The sequence below is a fragment of the Pezoporus wallicus genome, unplaced genomic scaffold (assembly GCF_028554395.1).
Source record: "Pezoporus wallicus isolate ANWC-B61680 ecotype Strahan unplaced genomic scaffold, APGP_CSIRO_Pwel_v1 scaffold_13239, whole genome shotgun sequence".
Taxonomy (NCBI): Eukaryota; Metazoa; Chordata; class Aves; order Psittaciformes; family Psittacidae; genus Pezoporus; species Pezoporus wallicus.
The window spans coordinates 1,066,667-1,088,885 of record NW_026642052.1 but is presented as its reverse complement, the minus strand read 5'-3'; the positions used below and the strand labels follow the sequence as shown (position 1 = coordinate 1,088,885).

The 22,219-nt window shown below is 40.5% G+C and overlaps 1 protein-coding gene across 1 annotated transcript; it reads left to right on the top strand.

Moving 5' to 3' along the window:
* Nucleotides 1-682: 682 nt before the first annotated feature.
* On the top strand, nt 683-11,208 carry LRPAP1 (LDL receptor related protein associated protein 1). The gene is made up of 8 exons (XM_057426674.1): nt 683-888; nt 5,845-5,989; nt 6,332-6,456; nt 7,788-7,908; nt 8,823-8,978; nt 9,499-9,581; nt 10,026-10,202; nt 10,513-11,208. Exons 1-8 carry the CDS (start codon nt 709-711, stop codon nt 10,576-10,578), a joined length of 1,053 nt encoding a protein of 350 aa, XP_057282657.1. The 5' UTR covers nt 683-708; the 3' UTR covers nt 10,579-11,208.
* The last annotated feature ends 11,011 nt before the right edge of the window (nt 11,209-22,219 follow it).

Sequence of the window (22,219 nt, the reverse complement as noted above, 5' to 3'; positions counted from 1 at the left end):
AGCAGCATTCCTATAGATCACCTCTCAATAACAACCCAATCTACTTATTACATTTCTCAAAGTCCTCTTTCCCCCCACATCACCAAACCTATGTCTTATCCTGGGCTGTGGTGTCCTCCACTACCACCTCCAAGAGAGGACAAAGACCTTCTTCCCCTCATAGGCAGTACTGGGGAGCTGGTCCCCATTCTTGCCTTTCCTGCTTCCTGAGCTGCCTTTTATTTTCCTGTATACTCCTGAACATTGTGCTAATATCTGGCAACTTCACTTGATCACGGGGTGGTGTTTAAACCCATCACGTCTTCCTTTCCTCACACAGCTGAGGGACACACAGGCTACAGGAAAGTGTTCGCTGTAGTTATTACAGGCTGCAGAAAAAAAAAAACAAAACCAAAACCAACCAAACCACTCACAAAAAGCGCCAGTGTCAGCACATTTCCACACTTTATGAAGCAAACACTCAAGCGAATGACACGAAGCCGGTTGAAAAGAAACAGCCCAAACCTAATTCTTCCCACGCTACCCAGACCCCAAACTAGACACTAAATTTCCGACCTAAACCGGATTTTCAGCCTGTTTCCCTATACAAACACCCCTTTCCCCGCCGACGAGGGCGCGGAACCCGCATCCCAGCAGCCGCCGCCCGGTGCTTTGAGGCGGGGAAGCCGCACGGCTGCTCGGGAGTTGTAGTTCCCCGCCCAGCGCGACATGGCGGCGCCGCGGGCTCTGGCGGTTCTCGCTGCCGCGCTGCTTCTGGCCGCTGCCTCCCAGGCCGGCAAGTACTCCCGGGAGGCCAACGAGGGGTTGGCGGCCGCCGGCGCCAAGCGGCGGGAAGCTGGGGAGTTCCGTGTGGTGAGGCTGAACCAGGTCTGGGAGAAGGCGCAGCGGGTGAGTGAGGCGGAACGGGGAGGATGGCGGCGCTCCGAGGGGCTGCCCTGGCAGAGCTCCGAGGGGGACGCAGGGTCGTGCTTGGCTGGTGTGGACACTCGTTCCCTGTTAGCCGCCTCGGGAGATGGCGGACTGCGGGAGAAGCGGCGCGGACGGCGGTTGGAGCTGGGGACTTGTGTGTGAGGACAAAGCGAGGCTGTTCGGCCAGGCATCGCCTCGACAGGCCCCGGCTTGGTGATGGGCCTCCGGGCTGTGGTGGCTGTGGTTTGGGTTTGGTTCTGAGGTCTGGCTGGTCCTGGCGGGCAGCTCAGATCCGACACAGCCTAGCTCCCGGGCGGCTGGGAACTTCGGTGTTGGATAAGGTCTTCTCTCAGGGGCTATCTCCTTCCCCTCTCCTGCTATATATGTGTGCATCATGGGAAGTGTTTATCTGCCTATGTTTAAATCTAGCAGTGATACCACATGCCCAGAAAGTGGAAAAGAGTGAAACCTCTCTGATACCGTGGAGGATCTGGCTTCTGCACCTGCTGGTTTAATGGTTTATCCCTTCTGTTAAGGGGCATGGTGCTCTCGTATCTCCTACGGCCTTAGTTCCTGCTTTGCGCAGGTCAGGAGCTCACTGCACAATAGAGTAAAAACCCCTCTAGTTTGGTGCTTATGTCACCTTCCTTTGTACCGAGTGATGTAGTCACACATGCAGGAGGACCAGTAAGTGGGTATCACCATTCCCAGATGAGAGCCTTACTTCTGGCAATGCTACTTGAATTTCTCTCACTCTGAGCTAAAGAAATACTTCATTAATATGAAAATACAGTAAAAGTATTCAATTACAGTGGAAATACTTAATTACAGCTAAGCAGAACAGCTCCTGCAGGAGAGGAGGAGCGCACTGCACACCCATATTCATCCCATGAATATTGTGGAGCACGGAAGTTAGGGTGATGGCTGGAAAAGGGTCAGTTCTCTCAGGCAAAGGAATATAGTAAATATTTTGGATTTCCTGTATCCTAGATGGACATTCCCCAGCCTGAGCTACTGAGTTAGAGGCAGGACATGCCTGGGTTTAGTATAAAAATAGAACTCCCGTGATAGTGTTGCCGCCCAGCATGCCGAAAGGTATCAAAAATACTTGTTCCCTCAAAGGGAGAAGGATGAGATAAGAGATCATAGGGCAGTGTGTGATAATGAAACTCCAGCTGTGACCTGACAGTTGAAGAAGAAACAACATGGATACTAGAAATAAACTACAGTCATAGTATTGTTAGTTTCCTCTTATTTTTCCAATTAGTCTTTTTTTATTTTCATACCTGGATGTTCTGAAATTCACATCAGAGGTGCTTTATGTCACCTATGTTAAGATGCTAAAATGTAGATTGAAGTTAACTGCAGAGTAAATAGCTAAGCTTTAGTAAATTGTACAGGTGAGGACCAGATTTTATAGAGGCAACAACTATTTGAACTAAATTTGTGACCATCTAAATTTCACTTTTGAATACGATTGGCACCTAGCCTGTGTTTTAGAAAGTGATTTTTCAGTCTGGACAAGGTCTGAAATAAGGGGAGAGCTATGCCTGTGTGTTAGATCTGCTTTGAAATACTTGTGAGTACCAATGTCGAACTCTTTTCTTCATTTTGTTAATGATGGAGAATAGTACTGAAAATGAAAAACTTCTTTGTTTTGACATAAAAGATAGATATTGCAGTTCAGTGCTGCAACACACAACTGGATGAGCAGTCCTTCAGAAAGCCCCAAAACCTTACTTAGTGGGAGCCAGGAGCTGGCAAGCTGGAATTCCCCGAGGGAGGGAGGTTTTGATCTTCCTCCAGGGTCTCTCCATAGAGATTGTATATAGACTCTTTAAAAAGTGATTTTAATACAAGAGTTCTTCTTAGTCAGACCCTAAGTCTAGTTATTTGAACCAATGACAAATATTACGTAGGTTTCACAAGGTACATGGTTTGGCCCACTGGTTTCTAGCAATCCACTGTGCTGATTGTTGCCACTGATGCAGTTCTAGCATTGTTTGTTATCAGGGCTTCCAGCTTCCTGGCCATTCCAGGCTCTGGAATTTAGGACATGTTACTCCTAAAAAATTGAAGAACTATTTCCTTTCAGAAGAGAGGGCCTAGGTAATGATAATGCACGTAATGTCTGTAGGTGAACAACAAACAACTTGATTTCCAGTGCTCATTCCCAGAATTGCCAGGTGCCTATCTTGGATGTTAATATCCAAGCAGCATAAGGAATAAGGAATGAGTGTAAGGAACTTGGTGCTTTGTTATTTAATCATTAAACTTAACTTTTCACCTCTGCTTCTAGTTATTCGACGTATGGCTGATGTTAGTAATGTGGAGTCTTACCTGTTGACATTTTTTTATATGATGTCATTCAAAGTCTTACATGAGATGATCTTGAAGGAAACGGTGCTTGAGCTATATACTTTAAATTAGCTTGTGTATTCACTTCTTTGTTACATAAATGGCACAAGCAAAAGGCTTCCAACTGATTTGAAAGGATTTATAATGTTTAAAAGGACAGTTGAGTTTTGCAGTAAATTGTAATGAGAATCAGAAAAACATTATTGGAATTGGGAGAAATTTGAATATATTTTCTTTTTTCTCTTAAGGACCAGTGGACTTAATGTATTTACTTAGTTTTTATTAAGATTTTAAAATGTTTGATTGATGATGTCTCCAAACTTTATGTTTAGAATTTCTGATATTCTCTGGCACTTTTAGAAAACAGAAAACTGTATTTTGAGATTGCACTGACTGTGGAGAGTTAAACTGCATTGTATAATCTTTTATACAATAGTGTGTCTTTGATGTGAAGTCATACATTTAAAATAGTATTTTCCATTTTTGAAGTACTTAGGAGCTGAATTAATTGTTATACAAGTTACTGATGGTGGTTTTTGTACTGGATCTGCTCAGCCTAACTACATATTAAATCCACGCCAGTTGGATCCTGACATTAGAGCACAGAACTGCTGAGATGGTTGGTTATAGCGAACTTTTCACCCAGTCTTTCTCCTGACAGATCAGGGCACAGTGTTTTGCTGAGCAAAGTGTTGTTACTTGGTGCCACTGCAGCAGTGACATTCTGGCCGTCCAGTTCCGGGAAAGCAAATAAATGCATGATTGAGGTTGGGTTTTTTTCACTTTAGCACATACTAAAAATCATAAATAAAGTGGTTCCTTCTAAGTGCTTAGTTTCCATCAAGCAGTTCCCCAAAAGCAGATGGTAAAGAAGACAGTAGAAATACTTCTTTGCTTTAGTATTAGAGGGATGAGAAGTTTTAATGTGTTCTATAAATTTCATATTTGCCTGTGATTCTAACTACTCTAGATTTTAGAAAATTATTTCAGTAAGCCAAGTGCAAGATACTTGAAAATAAAACAACTTAGTGAAATAATTATATTCAGTAGCACAAGACTAGTTAATTGGACAGCCTCAACTGAAATCAGAAGCAATAATGTCCATAGGTTCCTGAATTCCTGTCAGTAGCAGTTTAGTGCATTAGCTGAAAATAATCAAGTAACCTGCTGAAACTCAGGTGGATGTCTACATCTTTTCAGTATCAGCCTAATGTTTAAAAAAAATACTGAATTCTGGGTCTGTGTTTATTAAGCATACTGCTTCCTCACTGAAAATGAGAATTTTCATAATCTGTAATCTGATTTTAATGGCAACCCCCATAAGATTGTCCTAGGACAGATGAGCCCAGCTAGTTCAGAGCTGGATCTGAGCTCCTGGGAGCTGGCTACTGAGTGGTCGGAGGTTGAAGGACTCAGATGGCTCAGACAGAGCTGTGTTGGAAGTCACACTGCTCGTGGTTTTGGATCTGTGTTCTTCTCTGGGCTTTTCCTTACCTCACCTTCTTGTAATTAACATGCACACGCAAAAAAGAAGTTCTGAAGCATTAATATGATTTGTTATATTTCTTTGTTTTAAACTGGAGAGTTAAACTGTCTAAAATACAGAAGCTCAGAAGTCAGTCTCAAAGCAGTGCTGCTTAGCCAATATTATATTAGTCATTATCTCTATTCCTGTTTTCTCTGTATTTCACAAAATTTCATGCTGACCTACCATTCATTGAAATCTTAATTTTTTTTTTTTTATAGCTTCAGCCTCAATGTCTTTTTGTTCTTTTACATGGACAGGAATGCCTGTAGGGTTTGTATGTTTTTAATGCACATGAACCATGTTAAGAAGTGATCTTAACAATTTTTGCTCTTTGATCATAGTAAAAGTAGCTGGTGAAGTGGCTCCTTGACCTGCAGGGCCATCCTCAGAGTCCTGCAAAACCATAGTCACAAATAAAATTTACCAGCTCACTGTATCTATAGGTTTAGGAGGTGGTCCACAAGTATCCTTGTTGCACACATGGGAGTAATGTCATCTTGTTGGAGAAATTGGGTCAGTTCTGCCTTTTGTAAATTAGTGAAACTAAATTGATTTAATCAATATTTTGTTGTGGGGTTTTTTTTTTACATTTTTTGTTATTGCTACTGGACATTTTTAAGGTAGAATGATTTTTAGAAGACAGTCCTGTTAAAAGTGGAAGGAAAATCCTATTTAAATTACTTGAAGGAATACCAAAGAAAGACACAAATTTTTAAACCTTACTTAATTCCACTGTCATCCAAGTAGCTGAAGAGTTGAGAGAGGCCAGATGATGATCATAGTCTCACAGTATCATAGAATCATAGAACACCATTAACATGATGACTCTGTTAACATTGCTATGCAGGGGCATAGCCGTGTTTGTAAGCAAGGGGTGTTATGTATGCACAAACTCATACCTTAAGGCCCTTAAATTCAGATGGATACATAGCATTAAAATAAAAATGCTGTGCTATACCACCTATGCATCTATACTGGCTTCTGAGGTAACACTGCCACAAGAGATGACTCCATATAACTAAATACAAACCTTTCTCTTTTCTTGTTAGCTTCAGCTCTCTGCTGTGAAACTGGCAGAGCTGCACAGTGATCTAAAAATACAAGAAAAGGATGAGCTAAGTTGGAAAAAACTGAAGGCTGAAGGGCTAGATGAAGATGGAGAGAAGGAAGCCAAACTTAGACGCAACTTAAATGGTAAGGCATATCTTTGCAGAAGAAGTTTAAACTTTGCATCAGACACATGCATGGTTAGACACCTGTGTTTATGTTTGAACCATGAAATAACAGGTTGTCTTTCCAGATACTGAGCACACATGAGTTCATTGGAGGTCAGCAAGGAGCTGCAGGAGGCTGACAGATTCCTTTGCTCCTAATGTTTTCAGAAGAGGTCATTAAATCCAGACCGCTGTGTCTTCTGTTAGCTTTTTCAGTGTGAGCTGCAAACTAAAGCTCTGCAAGCAAGGATGTAGTCAGTCTCTCATCTTGCATACATCTGTAGTTGGTTTTAATATTTCTGTATCTTCTATTCCCTTGCAGTCATTATGACTAAATATGGAATGAATGGAAAGAAGGACTCTCAACTAGTTGATACTAACTACATTAAAGGTGGTACAGAAAGTGATATACTAGATGATCCAAGACTGGAAAAATTATGGAGCAAGGTGAGTAAGATTTCTGGGAACTGGAGAGTGTTTCTTCTTTGAATTACTATCTGTGTATTCTGGGAGCTGCCTGACTTGAATAGCTTTAGTACTCTGCTTTTAAGTACTGGCCGAGCTGTGCTCTCAGGGCATGCCATCTGCATCCAGGTCACCAGGCATGGCAGGTTCTCTTTACCAAAGAAAGGTCCTGCAGCAGTCTGCATGAAGGGTAAAATCTTGGATCCATTGGAGACAAACAGTTTTTCCTTAAATTTTACTGAACTCACAATTTCGCTTTGTGGGACTGTTACACTGTGTGGTAGTACACTTCGTGCTGATTTTCCTGGTTTTCTTGTTTCTGGTTTTTTTTTTTTAAATGTATTTAAAATAGAACCATTTCATAGACTGATTAAAAGGGAAATGTATAGTGGGGGATGTTACATAAGAATTTTCCCAACCTGGTATTCAAATGAAAATTTCCAGGATTTGCATTAATGCATATAAAAAATAAACTGTCAGTCTAGGCAATTAAAACTGACAAGAGTCATACTCTTTGAGAATTAAATAATTTAAGTTTTAAGAAATAGGAAGTCAGGTAAAGCAAACAATTCTTAGACCAGTTTACTGCAGTGGTAGCAAAGCAGAGAAAAATAATTGCTGGGTTTTACAATGTTGCTGTAACTGGATATAGCTTTGGCAGGGGACATGATGTCATGTGGTTTGGGGAATGGTAAAATCCATTAGATAGAAATATTCCCTAAGCAGAAAAAAAAAAGAGGCTGGGGCTGAACAGGTATCAGTAACATTCACCTTCTAGCACTTATTGCAGCAAATAAGTCACAAGATTTGTGGGTAGTGCTCCTGCTGTCTGACCAGTGTTTCCCTAATTGCCAAAAGTAGCCTAGTGAGGAACAAATCACTGCGGAGCAAATGCACAGCAGTGATAAAATCTTCACTTGCCAATAGAGTAAGATTAAAGACTGTACTTATATCAAGTTGCATCCATCATGCAAACAGTCCCCTTACAGTAGCATGTGAAGCTCAGTGGCCCTTATTTCTGTATTAAATTGTTTCCTGTGGCATAGAAATGACAGACACTTTTCACTGGTAGCCCATAGCAAGTCTAGCTTTATAAGTCTGAAGGAAACTTCCTCTTGACATGATTAAAGCCACCGTATCCATTGATGTCTAAATCCTAACCTCATACTAATATAAAGGGATTTAAAACAAAAGATCTTACGGAAAAGCTGGATTTAATATTTTTCCAAGTGTGTTGGGAAAAAGTTTTGGCTGTTTGAGTGTACTTAAAAGCGCTTGGCCTGGAAGGCATAATGGGCTCATGTTTCTTTCAGGCCAAGTCCTCTGGGAAGTTCTCTGATGAAGAGCTGGATAAGCTTTGGCGAGAATTTAAGCATCACAAAGAAAAGATCCATGAGTACAATATTCTGCTGGAGACTGTGAGCAGAACAGAAGGTGCCTAAACTTTATTTAGACAGTTAGAAATCAGTACAACTGTTTTCTGTGCCCATTGCCTCCATTGTTTCCAAGTTCCTTTGAAACTCCCGAAGTCTGACATTTCTGTCAGAACTGTGTGCAGATGCTGACATTTCCAGATACTTCCTGGGTTTAGTTGTGCATTAGCTGCCAAAAATCTTGCCTGCTAATGAAAATTATTCCAGTTCTCTGATTTCAAATAGGGACAATACCATCAGATTAGCAATGATGGCATAGTAGTTTACTGGAAATCATGCAGCAAGCATAGATAACACTGCTGCAAAATGTCGTCCTAAGGTCTGCAGAACATGCATGTTTTATATCACCAGCTGGGAGCCCAAGAGGATATACCTGAATATCTTATGCACCTCATGGTATATTAAAGCATTAAGGATCTGAATCCAACTTGCTCTACTAATGCCAGCTAAAATCGTTAGAGCCAGAGTATTCTAAAGCTTATATGCAGTTTGATGTTTGCATTGTAGGCTCCAAGCTGGAAGCTGCTGGAAGGCATTTCAACATTCAGTGGCCTGCTGGTTCATAAAATGGCCATGGAAGAAGGCTCAGGACTCATAAACTATCCCTATCCCATTTCCTTGGGATGTTTCTAAACTAGGAAATAAGAACATTTCTTTACTAAAATCTTAGCTGATGGTCGGTAGGAATTAAAAAGCATTTCTATAATATTACCCTCCGCAACACTAAGGGGTATTGGTCTTTAATACTGACCTGTGAAAGGAATTACTGCTTCTTAAAGTGTGGTGTTGATGTTTATTTGCACTCAGCTCAAATGCTTAGAACTAACAATCATTTATTCACCTCAGATTTGGTTTTTTTTCTGGAGCTTTTGACCTATGAGGATTTGGTTCACAGTCACACTTCTTCTTCAACAGATATCCACAAAAATGTTATTAACCCTGAAGAGAACCTGGTGAAAGAGGAAATCCTGCACAACAAACACAGAGAACTCAAAGAAAAGCTAAGAAGCATCAATCAGGGGTTTGAGCGTTTGCGTAAAGTCAGTCACCAGGGATATGACACAACCAGTGGTATGATACAGAGGGTTTTCTGCTTGTTTGGGATCAATTTGAATTTTAAAAACTTTAAAATCAGTGGGCAGGCAATAAGATGTAATTGCAGTACGTGGTCTGACCACAGTAGGCAGAAGTGATACAGCTGCCCTGTTCTATTCAGATGCCAATACTAAAAGCCTACTGAAGGACAGTAGGACAACCTGTAAAGGGGATAGTTGTGTCTTCCATGCCCACATGAGTTGGGATATTATGCCCTCGACCCCAGAAGGGTAGGTAAGTGAGACAACATGCACGGCCAGCAGTGGTGTTACTCAGTTCCTGGGGATTTCTTTGCTTTTTAAAAAATGCCTGCTACAGCAATACTGTAGTTTTAAGTACTTGGATTTTCTCCCATTTCATCTAAATAGGCATACAAATAATGCAGTGCTTAATATATTTATGTGTGTGTATGTATGTCAGAAGGCATGCTCATCTTTCATAGAAGTTGGGCATGAAAGCATTGTGTCCAGATTTTCATTTAGTTGTGTTTGTTTAGAATTTGAAGAACCAAGAGTGATTGATTTGTGGGACATGGCCAAATCAGCCAATTTCACGGAGAAAGAACTTGAATCTTTTCGGGTAAGTAGAATTGCAGTTAGATCTCTCAGGGAAAGATATTTTTCTACATAAAGATGTTAACTCGATGTTAACTCTGAGTACAGAGTTTAAGTCTGAGCAGAAAACAGCAGATTTAAGATCAGATTTTGAAAAGAGGCTTCTTTAAAAAATTGTCTGCCTTCCTACCTCCAGTCCACTATTCTTATATATAAACTTTTATTTGGCATTCACTGCTATCATCTCCTAGCATCTCACAGCCATCAGCAGTCTGAGGACTCTGCGGTAGGAGTTTTTCAGCACCTGCTTTCAAAATTGGATGTCTGGGTGTTGATGATAATATATTGTCCACATCTTCGTAAGAAGCAGGGAACTGAAAAAGTTTTCTGTGCTTGACTTAGTAAAATAGTCTTGGCAGGAAAAGAGGAAGCAAAGAAAATCCTGTGAAACTGTGTGTATTTGTTTTAGGAGGAGCTGAAACACTTCGAAGCAAAAATTGAAAAACACCATCATTATCAGAAACAGTTAGAGATTTCACACCAGAAACTGAAGCACATAGAGGGAACTGGAGATAAGGATCATCTGAACAGAAACAAAGAGAAATACACCATGCTGGAAGAAAAGACAAAAGAACTAGGATATAAGGTCTGTATAAATCCAGTGTACATACATATTGAAAGTTTAACTTGGCAGTAGAGGATATGTAGATTATCCAGTGCTCATTTTCCATGCAAGTTGAATGACTTCCATAGGAGTTGTTCAAGACATGCCTGTGCTCCATGTTTATACAGGATATGCGTGATTGTTTTATAGACCTCATTCTAAAATGCTTGAAATCTCCCTGGTGTCTGCTCTTTGCTGTTGTCACATGTACTGACAGGAAAATATGAATATATGACAGTGATAATTCCTGGTCTTACTAAAACTTGTGTGATGTGTTTTGTTTTTCTGCTAGGTAAAGAAGCACTTGCAAGACTTATCCAGCAGAATCTCTCAAGGTCTTCAACACAATGAATTATAAAAACTTTTTCCCCTTCATGGGATCAATCACATGCATAAGGAATAACACAAAACAGATAGTGTGTTTTTTCAACAGGATTTACCAAGGAGTCCCTCTGAAATAGTGAGGATTGAACAGAGTTGTCCTGGAAGAATTTATTTTTTTTTGTCCACTTAATTGCTAGTTTTCTATTTGCACTATCAAATTATTAGATTATAAATGTAAATTGCACATCTTGGATCATATATGTCTTAGGTCTGAATCAAGTAACAGCCTTTGAAATAAGCTGTTGTGTCAAAAGGAAAAATATGTGAACACTAATCTGATAGTTAGGAAAAGTGTTCTGATCAATGAAAGCAAACACTGAGGTACAGAAAGTTAAAAGAGAGGCCAGAAAAGTCTTTCAGTGTCTGTCCTATTACATTTTCTACTGAAGGTAACAAAAATATTCCTACTGACTTTGAGCAGGAGCTCAGAGCTGCACTGATTATGATACCTTCATGTGAGAGGGTGAGGAAAAGTAAGGCGGGAACAAGTATTGAGGTCAAATCACACAACTTAGTTACAGGCTAACATATCTGAAGTTACTGAATGTATGTGTACAATCATCTTGTTCATGGTTGCTTGGTTTTGTAACACTTAGTCATTAAAGAAAATCAAAACAAGATACTGGTGAGGCTTTTATTTTTCCTTCCCTCCCATTTAATGAGAAGTAACCATACCTATTTTTTTTGAGCATGTTGCTTATTCCTTTCATCTAAAGTTCACTCACGCATTAGTTTTTAAGACGGGAAGGGTAGCTTTGCACCATAAAAATGTGTTTCTGTGTTCTGAATAGGCAGAGGTGTTCTAAACCAGCTTCTCTCTGATCACATATTCCAGTACCAGTAAAGATTATTATAACTTTCCTTTTCAGGACCAGATTTTTCTGTTATATGTCATCTAGGTTGAAATTTTCTATAGTCATAATGCTGACGCTTTTATTTCTCCGGCATTTCACATGAAACTGTTTCAGGAACAAGGTCAAGGCAAAGGTCCAGTGTAGGTGAATCATTACAGCTGCTTGGTTAAGGAGCCATTACTCGCAGACTGCAGTGCTGTGGTGTACTGCATGAGGAAGCTGTTTTGAGCCTCGCTTGCCATGCCTATTCCATAAGAAACAGTGAAGAGATACAGTCAGTCAAAATCAGCCACACTGTATATTATGCAGTAGCTGGGTCCATGGTCTGTTAAAAATTGTATGGTTCTGTACATAAAGACTATTTCATAAAATGCGAGAGATCTGAACCAAAACAAACTGCAGGAGCAGTCTTACCTTGAGATTCTGACTCATAACTTTGATCAGCTTTTCTTTTTTTTCCTTTTACTTTTTAATTTTAATATAAGCTAACAGTTATTTATATTCCAGAGAATCATTATCCATTGAGGGAAACACAAGCTCCTGTTAGTATTAGGAGTCACCTTAAGAGATGGTTCAGTTCATGCAGTTTGTTGTGTATGTTCCCTTTGGTTGATAAGCTAAAAAAAGCAAACCCAGCAATAGCTAAAACCCATTTATGAGAAAACTGGTTTGGTCTTTTTTCTTAGATGCTACACACCATTTCTTCCCCAGACTATTGTGTTAGTGCTCTTCAGCCTTCTATAGCACATCAATAGCTGTATTGTCTTACAGGTTTATCTATCTTTATTGTTATTTTTTTTCCATTTTTGGAGGTGAATGCAGAACAAAAATGTATTCTGTACTCTGTGCAGAAGGTGCAGACGTCTCTACATCCTTTGGTAGAATAGGAAATAAGCCCGTGTACCACAGGTCAGTTTAGTGGTTGTAGCTTGGATGTGGAGAGGCCTGCACTACTGGCTCCTGAGTGAAGAGTTTGAACACATTGAACATGCACTAAATACGTCAGAGTAAAGGAACTAAGCGAAGCACCAGCAGCTGCTGCTCAGCAATCCTAGGTGGATTGTACAAGAATGGAAAAGCTTTTACTGATACTGCTGCTGGGAGAAATCTCTTGCAAGAGAAAGCAATGTGTCTCAGCCTCCAATAAAGGTGGGCAGAGTATGCTCTGCTGGAGGGCATAGCAGAAAGCTGGGTTTTGTCTTCAGTGTGTAACTGAAATAAATATGCTTACTGAAGAGGTTTTGGAGAATTTTGGAATAGCACATGTTGTGGGATTCGTGAAAAGACATAACCAAGGTCAGATCAGCAGTGATGATGGTTGTCTCCAAGTGCAGAGCAGCTTCCGCACAGGCTGTGAACAGAGATGGTGGATGTACTGTGTCTACCCACATGGCCTGACAGTAGTCAGGTTCAAAGGCCATGTAGGCTTCAGCAGAGAGAATGCTTGGCAAGTGCTTCAAAGTACAAGAGGCTGACAAAATACTTACAGTAATTTAAAATTCAGAATGAGTTACAGATCATCAGTGGCAAAAGTCGGAGGCTAGGGGCCAGCACTGTAGTTATTTAACACAGCTGTTAATGAATCATTAACAAGATTGTTCACACAAACCTAGAGGGGAAAATACTAAACAGCAGTGTTTGCTGCCCCTCAATCCAGCTTTCCCCTGAAGTAGTCCGTAGCTGAGTTAGGTAGTCTGCAACAGCATAGAGAAGACATTAGGAATAGTCTCCATCCCCATTCCAGGAGCTTTTTAGGGCTTTCCTTACTTCTTGAAGTCTGGGTACAGTGCACAGGCTAGTGAGTTGTAAACTGTGCTTTCAGTCTTGCTCCTGTAGTCGGCACCTACACATCAATATATGTACAGGTCAGGTAATTACGGATTTAAGTCTCCAATGCAATTTATATGACCAAAATTACAGAAGTGAGTAGCCTTAGAGACACTGAAGATTAAAAAATACCTTGAGTCACTGCTCTTGTGTTTCTGTAAATAGCAATAGAGACTCAAAGCCAAGATAAAAGGTATAAATGAAATATGCCTACAGCTCTGTATCTAGTGAAATTCATGGAAATTCATGGATGCATGGAAGAGACAGCTGAATAGGAAAGAACTAACAAGCAGCTTTTAAACAGGGGTTGAACCTTCACCTCTTCCTTAATTGGTATTTTATCTGATCTTTTCATAATTATTCATATTACCAAGTTTTTCAAACCACTCTGAGAAACAATTTGAAATATAAAAACAGAACAGAAGGAAGAGGAGAGAACTGCATTTCTTAGGGTGAAAAAAAGGAAGGATCGGGCCATTTTGTGTTATAAGGGCTGTCAAATTCTGCCCTGAAAAAGAACCTCAATTTAAGTAAACATGTCAGTGATTTCACATAGATTCTATTTATTAAACAGGTTGGGGGTGGAAATGAGAGGGAAATAAATACACAAGGCATTAAATACAACAAAAATAACACTACGTCCTACATGCTGGTAGAAGAGCTAAGATCACATCATTCTACCAAGTCAAGTAAGGAACAGCCACTACAGCAGATGTATTGCTGCAGCAATTTCCCCTCTCCCCTCCCATGAGATTCTGATGCTCCACAGATCAGGTACTAGGCAGAGTATTTAAATTCACCAGGTAGAGATCATTCACGTTTTGTATGCTGAGGTGACATCTGGCTTTTCAGCCCCACCTTGCAGTAGTGACCAGAGTCCTGCAGGTATGACTCTCAGTGTTCATGGAAGCAGGATTCATGGCAGGGCTCTCCTGCTTGCTGTGTGCTTCAGTCTCCACCTAGCCAGAGTAATGGGGCCTCTGCACAGAAGGTCCAGAAAAAGAATCTTCCAGGATGAGGCTGTCTCAAAGGCTGATCTTAGCTGAGCATTCGGAAGGGATTCAAGCCCTGAATGAGAGCTCCCAGGCTCCCAGCAGGAAAACGTGAAGCATACCTGTGTGTATGCTGCCTAGATCCCAGCACGCAGGGTCAGCAGACATCTCGCTCTGCTGGCCCCAAAGGGCACTGACAAGATCCTAACTCACCAGATTTCAGTTCAGTATTGGATGAATTAGTGCAGTCAGTTACACTGTGAAAGAACATAGGACCCCAGGGACACCGGTCAAACACCCAAGTAGAGTGTTCAGCTCAGGACTAACCCAGGCAGAGGTGACACACAGTTCACATGCTTGGGTCACCATCCCCAGACCTTCCCTGTCAACATTTGGCACTGCTTCAGAGCTATTCAGGTTTGGGGTTTGTTGGTTTGTTTAAAAATGTGCCATTACATATACAAAAATCCACCAGCAAGTAGTACACAGGCAGTTCTAAAATAATTTTTTAAATATATATTTCTTTCCATATCATTTAATGAGACTAAAAGAAAGAAATAACAAAAGTCATGAAATAAAAATAAATAAATGTCCATGAATAGAATAGAATAGGACTGTTGCTTTCAATACAAATAGACCTATCTTTGTGACAGAGAACAGGGAGCTGTGAAAGACAAAGACCACGTTTCCCATATACATTATCTAACAGACAGCTTCTAAATACCAGAATCAACATTCCCAAATACCACACACAGCTAACATGCATTTCAGGCCATTCACATGACACCTATTGGGAAGTATGTTGTTAATCTGCAGAGAAAAAAAGCCACTATGGATTTCTTGTACTGGTATCCACACTCATAAAATGGAAGCATTCTTAAGGTCTGTCCAGTTCAGCCAAAATAAATCCATAAACTTACATCCTCAGTAAATATTTCAAGTTGAATCAAACCTGGTACAGCAGCAATTGTCACCCAAATGTTTTTATCAATAGTCCTTACTGCATTTTCATGTCCAAACCTTCATGTGTGTTATCCCACCGCTCAACAAAAGAGCAGGCTCCCAAATCAAAAAGAAAACAATACACAGGTATTAATGCTTAACATGTGACCATAAAAACAAAGGATACATCAATATACCATTCATTCCTTCACTTATGTGTTTGCGTATCCATTTTAACAAAACTAGTTGTTTTCAGTCCCAAAGGTCACCTGTCAATAACTGTTTTACTGTATCTTAAACCTGGTGATTTCTACAGGGCAAAGTGAGTGCTGAACCACTTTGAAATAAGCCTCCTGTTAAATGCTATCTAATGTTCTGCAGTTCTAATTTTCCAGGGAACTTACTTTAAAAAGGGAAGGGAGTTATATTATTTTAGGAAGAAACACACAGAGAACTGGAAACCTGTGTATGAATCCCAGCAATTTGCAATGCTTGTCATTAGATCTGAGAGCCTAACTTAAAAATTCAAATCTCAGTTCAATCAGCTGTTCAAGAAGACAGCTGAACCAGAACCATTAACGAGATGATCTTTCAATGGGGAAAGGGTCCATTCTCTGTCCTCAATTCTGATGCAAGTTCTAGGACTCTCATTTACGATTTCAAATGTGCCCAGTAACCGTGTAAAGAGTCCTCATTCATACTTACCGGTGCCTGTGGCCACTGGTAATGTAGTATTTGTTTCATTTTAAAGTTTAAGAAAACGAAAGAGGGGTGGGAAGAACTATGTGCAAAAAGTGACATCTCCAAAAGGAGAGCCTTTCATGGCAAGAGCTTAGGAATCAGGGGTTATGGTACTTTTCAGTTCAACAGCAGACCACAGCTGGGAAATGGAGTAAATTTCTCTCCTTTTTTCTCAGAAATATTTCAGGTTACATCTTTTTCCTAGTCTGCACCAAACTGACACAGATTCTTACACAAAACCCATATTCCAAGCCTGGACACCTTCCACACAGGTGAATGCAGCCTGGAACACTTGGCTTGCCCTTCTCCAAGCCCTTCCTCAAGCAGCTAATAATCATGATCTGTGTGGGATACATGTCTTAGACATCAGCCTCAGTTTGCTGGTGCTGCTAAACCCTTACCACTGATGGTTGCTGCAAGCCTTGTGCAACCCGACCCTCATTCCCCTGCAGAGGAATGAGCTCTGCAGAACTGCAAAACAAAGTTTTCACTAATTATTTGTTATTAACTCAGGATAAGAACATGATTTTCCAGAGACATTCTTAGGTATTGTTCTCCTTCTCATTTGATTGCCATCTGTATAAACAGCCATGCCAGAATTTTTCAAAGGAAAAAAGCAACCACTGTAACCAAACAAGAGAGTCAGAAGTCTGTGCTGTATCAGCGAGCAGTGGTCCTGGAGCAGTCCAGTCTGAAGCTGTGGCCAACTGCAGGCTCTGACTTGCACCTTGACAGTTCCCCAAGCAGATGGACAGCAATGAGAGGGTCTAAACGTGTTCAGTGTTCTCAGTGTAAAGGAGGGCTTGGCACTGGAAAGGAGGGCTTGACACTGGAAAAAAGTAGGGTCAGCAAAGGTCCAACGCAGGCCACCTGGGACTTCTTCAAGTCCAGTCACTACAGGAAATGCGTTTTCACAGCTCTCAGCTATGCGTATTCAGTGTAAGAAGCACAGAGATGGCAATAAATCACCTCAGATCAGTTCCTGGGCTTTCAGTAGACCTGTTTCATCTCTACCAAATCTTTCAGCTGTTGTATCTAACACTATATAGCTGAACACAGAATTGGGTACATCTTCATGCCAAGTTAGGGTTCTCTGTTTCACAGCAGGGCCCAGCTCCTACCATCCTTCACCCAACGTAAGTTCTAGCTGGCATTTAACCATCCCACATTTTCCACCCCATTCCTGGTAGAGACAGTGCCAGCACATCTTTGTAACCAAGAATACAACTCCAACCTTAGCCTGTTCCATGAAACTCCATTTCCTTGTTACAACCAGACTTTGTACAAGAAGCAACACGTCAACCGGGAAGCCTCCAGCTCTGGCCCAAACTACATCTAACAGACTCATACACACTTCTGCCACCCTGCAGGGGCATTTCTGTCAGTACAACAGCAAAGGACAACTGTTGCTATCCAGCTCTCTGCTGACACCTACCTACTTCATCAAATTCCCAATATGAATTTTTCCTGTGCTTTCCAATGTGTCCAGTACTGCTGACTGTTGGTAGCAACATGACAAACTGTTACAGCGACCAAAGACAGGCTATGGCGTGCATCTTCCAAGTGTAGCAGAGACATGGATGTGACAAATTGGAGCATAATATGTATAATAAATGATGTATATATAATAATTACATAAGAAAACTTTGGTAATCGAAGGCCAGGTTCCTTCCCGAGCATGCAATCTGCTCTATTTTCTGTATAGGAACTATCCATAAATTCCCAGCTCAGCCCACAAATGAGTAAAATTTAACTTATACAATAGCAGATGCTGGGGCTTTTTTTAATTATTTATTTTTAGGGATTTCACAACAGTATAATGTAATGTAGAGACAAATTACTGTCATGCTAAATCTGCTTTCTGATCCCACCCCCCCACAGCACATTCCTCAGATAAGTTGACACTTATTATTTCAGTGAAACGGTGATGTTTCATACGCCTCTGTGTACACAGTGGGATAATAAATTTGAATTATTTCTAGATGCTCTGATACAGACAGATGTTTGAAAGCAAGTTTTAAAGTTAACTTTCATTCACCCTGAAGTTTTTACTAAGCTCAAAGTTTACTTGGCAACTGCACTTCCCTAAACTTGTCCAGTGTCTCTTTAATGCATCAAAATCTAGGACATGAACTACCTGTATTTTTCTCTCTCTTACATTCCAGCCTTTCAAAGAAAAGTCCTTAGGAGAGTTGTTTCTAATCTGTCACCAACTGATCATCGTTGTCCTGAGGCTACCCTGAAGCCTGTAATCTTTAGAATAGAGTAGAATGGAATATTTTCAGTTGAAAGGGCACTATAATAATTATCTGATCCAACTGCCTGACCACGACAGGGCTGACCAAAAGTTACAGCACGTTGTTAAGGGCATTGCTCAAATGCCTCTTAAACTCTGACAGGCCTGGGGCATCGACCACCAGGGTTTGACCACCCTCTTGGTAAAGAAATGCTTCCAAAAGTCCACTCTAAGCTTCCCTGACAGAGCTTTGAGCCATTCCTAGGCATCCTGCGTCTGCATCAGAGGGAAAAGAGATCAGCACCTCTCTCCACCTCCCCTCCTGAGGAAGCTGTAGAGAGCAGACTTCTCGTTAAACCAGACAAAACCAGACAAACCCATGCCCTCAGCTGCTCCTCACAGGACACGTGTTTCAGCCCTCCTCTGGACATGTTCAAGGACCTCCACATCCTTATCCAGCTACAGGGCCCAGAGCTGCCCACAGTACTGGAGGTGAGGTCTCACCAGCACCGAATACAGCTACACTGAAAGACACATTTTCAGAGCTACCCCTTACAAATTTTATCAACTTCTAATTCATCCACCCTTCTCCCCCCTTTGTTAGTCCTTATTGATGTATGATGTTAAATTAAGATTTCCTTTCAATCTAGATTTGCAAAATAACATTTATATGACTGGCTGAATGAGAGCTGAGGTTCTTCCCAGATAAAAGATGACATAAAAACATAACAGCAATTTCATCTGACAAAAAATGCATGATTTGAACAGAAATGGGTGACTAGTAACTCATTGTGTCTTATTCTTGTGGTTGTTTTAGCAACAGTATGTGTGTAATCCCAGACAGACTAGAAAAGGTACTTACCAAAGGGTGCATGTTTCAGCATCTCATCAAAAATATAATTACTCATAATTCAAATTCAAATATAGTTTTCCAAGCTACACTAATTAACATTCCCCCCCCCCCCCTTTTTTTTTTCTACAGCAGAGAGGAAAACAAGGAATATTTCCAAGTCATTTGCTAAAAACAGCTCCTGGGGCAGATTTTCGCATACATTTAGATACCTAAAGACACCTACTGGAATTTTCCACCATTACATGCCAGAGTGCTATTAAAACCCAGGCAACTATTTGTATTGTTGGGCAATTAAATGCCTCCAAACCCCAGCCCTCCATCCTGCAGCACATGTTAACTTGGAGAAATTCCATCACCCAAATACTTGCATATAAAAATGTCCCATAAGAGTTTATGAGCAACACCATAAAACCCACTGAAGTAGCTGTAACATTTGGCAGTAACCAACTGAGTAGGACTATCAGAAAGAAAGAGGTATGTACACAGCACGCTAGTGTTTATGCACTTGCTAACAGTGTGCTTTCTTACCCTTGAGAGCACCATCCCCAGACTGGCATTCCTGCCTTGTTAAAGTACTTCAAGAACATCTTACAGAAGTATCAGCCACATCACATTGTTTTGTTCTTCTGGTAATTAGTTCCTCAAGGGCAGAAGGAGATCTGACCAGTAGAATGCTATATTAAAAATGGCAAAGCCTCTCTTTTTACCAGCAGAAGTTACAAGACACATTTATCTCCAAAAGTGGGAGAGATCTTTCTTTTTCGGGGGGAGGTTCAGATCTCTGAATCTGGAATCATCCTATAGCAATCACAAACTGTATTTTAGACCATTTATGCACAAGTTTTATGCAAGGCTTGGGGATAAACCTGTAACTATTTGCACATTAACAGCAGTACTAGAGTTAACCCATAGGAAGCTACGCGGTGAGCGCAAGCCTGCTCATAAGATTATGGTTTGAATTCCTTTTTCCCCGTTCACTGCTGGAAGTTGGAGGCACATTATTTTGTCTGTTGTTTAGGAAAGTTTTCCATTGCTGTGAGCTCCTGTTTTTCTAATGAGAAAACTTTGGTTTCTTCAACAGAAATATCAAGCCTGTAATTTGACTGGGAGGCCTCTAAGGTACTACAAAGCCAACAATCAGCCCATCTTTAAGAGGTGCAACAGTAGGGTTTGTTCCTTCTGCTTCAGCCTCCTGAATACAATTTAGTGCATGAGAATATGAAATGAATTTGAAAAGTAAGTGAAAGTAATTTCACATATTTGTCCTATTCAAGCAAAGTAAAAAAGGAGAAACAATTATGTTGACATTATGATAACCATGTTGACATTAAAGAGGCTATAAATACCAATTTATAGCTACATTATTATATCATTATAGCTACATTATCCATGCAGCTAATCCTAGCTGAAGCTACTATGACATACACAAATGCACGTGCACAGAGAACCATGTGCATGCACAGATTCACAGCCCAGTTCAACCTGAAAAAAACGTTTTTAAAACTGGGGCTCCTCGTGTAAGGTCAGCAGCAATCTGATGACTTTTACTGTTGTGTCCAATCTTTGCCTGTGCTGCAAGTCCGGGATTCAGTGTAACTTTGAGCAACGTACAGGAAGGCAGCCTTTGTAGAGAACCTGGTGTCTGCTGGTAAATAGAGTTTTTACAACAGAAATATTGCAGCTTCATTGTGTAGCTGCAAGTACTATTATGTAGCATATGTATCACAGTGGAAAATGCTGCATTTCAGTGCATCAGGCAAGCTATGTTCATTTTAAATATTAAATAGGCACAAAGCAAGAGACTTAACCCTGCGAGTACTCTAATGGAGGATCCTTAATTGCATAACAGTTCAGTTTGATAAACCTGGTCCCAAAGAGCTATATGTCCAAGGCATTCCAGTTGCACTGCATATGGGTTTACAAAGCAGATCATCACTGTCCATTTGACAAATCAGAAAACTCTTTTAAACTGGGAACCTCATTGGAAGTATTTATTTTCCCTTTCAGAAATACACTAGGCTGATAAACAGAAAAGAACGTCTTAGCACAGGACAGATGACAATGGCGATTGTCAACTCTGGAACACACTTTTATTTCTTTGAGAGATTTCTGGTATCTTACATTACTATTGAGGCTACATTCAAATAAATTTCTAGGTTGAATTCTGCCTCACTCTCATTCTAAATCATATAGCGAAACCCTCACTGGCATAAAACTCGCCAAATTATAACACATATCTCAAAACCAAACTCAGGCTGTGGTATTGTATCTTAAGAGGACACAGTCAAAACATCATAATACCCAAGATATCCCATAACTTCTGGAAGCCAAAGCTGATATGTTATCGCAGGCCAAAATTTTGCTTTCTTCGTAAGTACACTGCCTTGTTAGTCTAGTGTCTCTGCCATAGCATTTTATTTAAATAACACCTCGTATCAGGACAAATACGTAGAACACAAGAACTACAGAGACAATGCAACACAAGAAACTAAGTCAAGTTTTTAATCATATCATTTCACTGTACAAAAGCAAGATGTCACAGGCTTGTGGGTAAATCTATATTACAACATGACATCCTGCTGTGCCTCAGTTCTGTAGCATCTCTGAAGACACCATCCTCTTGCACAGAACTGATTTTATGTTATTTAGGGACAGCAGAGAATTATTCAGTGGAAGTTTTAGATTCAAGGTGGATTATTTCTTTTGATGATGGCTTACATTGGGATAGTTTTAGAGATACAAATAAAGGACTCTGTTTTCCAAATGAATACCTTCATTTTGAGATATTCTGTGTGAGAAACATGAGACCTGATTTTCAAAGTGATACACACCTTCAGCTCCAAGAAAATTGCCTAGAATTGTAGGTACTCAGCAACTATGAAGTCAAAGCCTATGTTTTGTCACAGTATTTTAAGAACAGAAGCACACAAAATGTCCCTTCATATTGCTTTGGTTTATAAACATAATTAAACAACTTGTTTGTGTGTGCTCTTGTCTGTATGCATACACACACGCATCCCTGACACAGCAGCTTTTAAACGTGAGCAACTTTAGTCAATGCTGCAGAGCTCTTGGTGAGGTATAAAACTGAATTACCAATAGGTAAAGTTAAGCGTGTCCATAAATAGCACGTAAATTTAACAAAACTGTGCCTGCAAAAAATCAGGCAC